The sequence below is a fragment of the Pundamilia nyererei genome, unplaced genomic scaffold, assembly GCF_000239375.1.
Source record: "Pundamilia nyererei isolate P.nyererei 1_Seehausen unplaced genomic scaffold, PunNye1.0 scaffold00743, whole genome shotgun sequence".
Lineage (NCBI taxonomy): Eukaryota > Metazoa > Chordata > Actinopteri > Cichliformes > Cichlidae > Pundamilia > Pundamilia nyererei.
The window spans coordinates 34,780-38,535 of record NW_005188144.1 but is presented as its reverse complement, the minus strand read 5'-3'; the positions used below and the strand labels follow the sequence as shown (position 1 = coordinate 38,535).

General features: G+C 40.1%; 1 protein-coding gene across 1 annotated transcript in view; it reads left to right on the top strand.

Annotated features, from left to right (window-relative positions):
- LOC106455992 (zinc finger protein 93-like) overlaps positions 1–1,907 on the top strand; it is a gene marked incomplete at its 5' end in the record, with an annotated part of 6,321 nt that extends 4,414 nt beyond the window's left edge. Inside the window, one exon of the mRNA XM_013907991.1 lies at positions 862–1,907. Coding sequence (XP_013763445.1) covers positions 862–1,440 — 579 coding nt within the window. The remainder of the gene's footprint in view (positions 1–861) is intronic.
- Positions 1,908–3,756: the final 1,849 nt, after the last annotated feature.

The window sequence follows — 3,756 nt, the reverse complement described above, 5'->3', positions numbered from 1 at the left end:
AGGGTGCCAAAGCACATCAGGTTTAAATTTCGCGGGCAAAACAAAGTAGCTCACAATTGCTATTGCGCCATCCAATGGACACAATTGGAACAGCAGCTTCTTTATTGAAAAATTGCTGCTCATTTTTATACTTTACAAAATCATCTCACGAGCCGTTTTAAACCCGTTTGTGGGCCTGATCCGGCCCGGGGGCCGTACGTTTGACACCCCTGCTTTATGCACAGCACAGGTGTCCAAACTTTTTGTAAAAAGGGCCAAATTTTATAAAGTAAAGATGCACGGGGGCCAGTGGTTGCTTTTGACATTTTTTCTTCATAACAATGTTACATGTAAAGACAGGGTGGGCCATTTATATGGATACACCGTAATAACATGGGAATGGTTGGTGATATTAAAGTCCTGTTTGTGGCATATTAGTATATGTGAGGGAGCAAACTCATCAAGATGGGAGGTGACCATAGTGGCTATTTAGAAGTCGGCCATCTTGGATGCAACTTTTGTTTTTTCAATAGGAAGAGGGCCATGTGACACATCAGATTTATTGGTAATGTCAGAAGAAAAACAATGGTGCTTGGTTTCAATGTAACTTTATTCTTTAATGCATTACTTTTAATAGTCTATAGGTTTTACTTACATTTCCTCAAAGTATGGTGAGCCTCTGTTTGCAGCCAGGGTACCAGTGCTTGTTGCTGTTCCTCTACATCAAAGACAGTTATTGTAGCCCAGTAAGCTGAGTGTTATAATGTAAACAGAAGAAATGTAATTGGACGTTGGCAGAGATGCTCTTTATTTCAGGCAACGTTCAGGATGATAAAGTTGAAGGAATTCCCTGACTTACTCTGTCTTTGTGTCTTTGTTTAGAAGCAGAGCGACACAGATGGATCCAGTTCTCAAGCCTGTCGTCACTGTGGTGGTGGGAAAGACTTTCGATGTGACCTTTGTGGAAAAACTTTCACTCAGCAACGAAACCTAAAAATACATCAACGTAGACACACTGGAGACAAAATGAACTACTGCAAAGAATGTGGGAAAGGCTTCCCCACGTTAGGTGATTTAAAAAAACACGAACTCTTCCACAGTGGTGTTAAAAAGCACATCTGCGACCAATGTGGGTCATCCTTCACCACTGCAGGTGAGCTTAAATGTCATAAACGAGTCCACACAGGAGAGAAACCATACAAGTGCAGACACTGTGACAGAAGCTTTTCACATCCAGGGTCTCGTAACAAACATGAAAATAGACACATGGAAGAGAACTTCAGCTGTGACCAGTGTGACAAGAGTTTTAGGAATCTCACTACATACTCCGATCACAAACGATCCCATGTTTCAAATAAACTCTTTCACTGTTACCAATGTGTAAAAACGTTCACTTCATTATCTGCTCTGTGCAAACATCAGCGTCATCATGAAATCACTCCCATCTCTGGATCACAATGAATCTGAAGATCCTCTTCTGGTTTCTGGGTCAGACTTAAAATCAGATCAGGCTCCACAGAGTTCAGCTGGAATCTGCTGCAAAAAGTGTCAGCTGATGCCAGACTTGGATCTGATGATGTAGCTTTGATTTCTGGACCTGCAGGAAGTAATCCTGAATGTTTAATTTGGGAAGGTGTAAGTAAAGATATGCACATCAATTTTCTTTCTTTTAATTTTGCATAAATAAGATAAGATAACCTTTATTTGTCCCACGCGTGGGAAATTTTATTGCTCTAAAATGTTATCCCTCTTACATTCAAATAATTTTCCTTCAGGAAACAGTGTTTAGCAGTAGTGCTTGTAATATAAATCTATAGAAATATATTTTACATCCAGTTACTATTACAGCAAAAGTTCAAACTTCATGTTTAAAGAAGAACACTGCAATGATCTAATAAGTTCAATATTTTTCTAGTTTTATATTTTCATTCTTTTTTAAGTCTTTATTTCTATTTTACTGTTTAAAATTCTGTTTGAATCTGAATTGGCTTTGGCTGCATTTCAATGCAATAATTTATAAAGAAATTTATACCACAAGGTGGAGCAGTGAGTCTATTTATGCTTTATTTAATCAAGCAAAGAACACATTCATATATACAGTGTTGGCCTGCAGAGGGTAAAGTATTTTTAGAAAATTTGGATAAAGCATCAAAGAACTGTTAGAGATTAAAGTTCTCAGAGGACTGTTGTTTGTCAGCTCAGGGCTTATTTCTAATTGGTTCTTTAATTGTTTAGTGTGAGGGACATGAGTGATGTCTCTGTCAGCAAAAGAACTGCAAAGCTGACAGTGATAAAGATGCTAAAGAAAACCTTTAAAACATTTTTTCAGTAGTCAAATGAATAAATCAGTTTCTATATTCTTATTGTGCAGTGTGGAGGGTTTTTTTTTCTTCTTTTTGTTTTTTCTTGAAGGATAAAGTGTCATGGTCCTGAGTCTGAGGACTCAGTGTTTTGTGTTTCCTTATGCTTTTGTTCATTCCGAGTATGTATTCTGTTGTGATATTGCCATTTGTTAGGTTTCTGTTCTTTGCCTGGCTGCTCCCTTCTCTGTGTTCCCTCTGTCTGTCCATGGTGTTATTGTGTCTGCTCATGAGTCTGCCTGTCAAGTTCAGTGTCCTGTCTGGTTCTCTGTGTCTGTTAGTTTCCTGTTTTATTCTGAAAGTTCATGTCTCATGTCAGTGTGTTCAGTTTTACCTCTCCCTGTCTCGTTAGCCTAATTGCTCCCAGCTGTGTCTCCTTCCTGTGGCCCATTCCCTGATTACTCCCTGTGTATTTAAGCCCTGTGTTTTCCTGTGCTCTCTGTCACGTCGTCTGTTTAGTTCCATGTCAGTCTGCATTATTCTGTTACCCGGTATTCATTCTGCGTCTCTCTGCCATCTCTCTTTGTGCATTTTGCTCCTCCTCCCGTGAGTGTCTGCTTTAAGTTTTGTTCTTTAGTTTTCCCAGTTTAGGTTTGTTTACTCCCTGCTCTGCTCTTCCTGTTTTGTCACCTTCTCACCGCTGTAAATAAAAACTCACTCGCACCCCAGCCAATACCTGCATTTTGGATCCTTTTTCAATACACCACACGACTGCCCCCAGGAGTGACATAAAGGTTACTCTTTCAACTTTGGTAAATGACTCTCCAAAGGAAATGCTTGCACTATAGCGTAAAATCTGGGATCTCCATCAATTGGTCTCAGAACTGAAGAAGTCCCTCAAATTATAGGTAAAAATGCTTGAAGAAACACAAAGAATTCCAGTCACAATTCTTTCAGTCACCATTGCCTTTTCCTCTGGTTCCTCTACAAATATTTGGATCGGTATCTGCATCGATCTGCCCACCCTTGTCTCCCGGATCATAGGTGAGATCAGCGTGAACCACGTGGGTCTCTGCTCCCTGATCTGTTTCCTGTGTTTGGAAAGAGTTCCAGCTTCATCACGGAGTTTCTACCAGGGTGAGATGCTGGAAGCAGATGTGACCTACCTAGCTAGAGAAGCTCTCGTGGAGGCTGGCTTAATTTTGGAGGAAGAAGGTAGACAGCAGTTAGCATAAGCTGGCCTTTGACTGGACTACAATGAATGAATTGACGACAATGAAAGTCTGGTTGGAATGCCAAGTTGGAAACGGGCGATAGGGGAAATTGGTTCAAATGAAGTGAGTGCTTCAAATAGTAAGAGAGGTATTCAAATTAATATTGAACCTTAAGAAGAAGAAGAATGAGAAATTACGATTACCGTATTTTCACGACCATAAGGCGCACTGTGCTAAAAGGCGCAGTCTCAGTTATGTGTGCC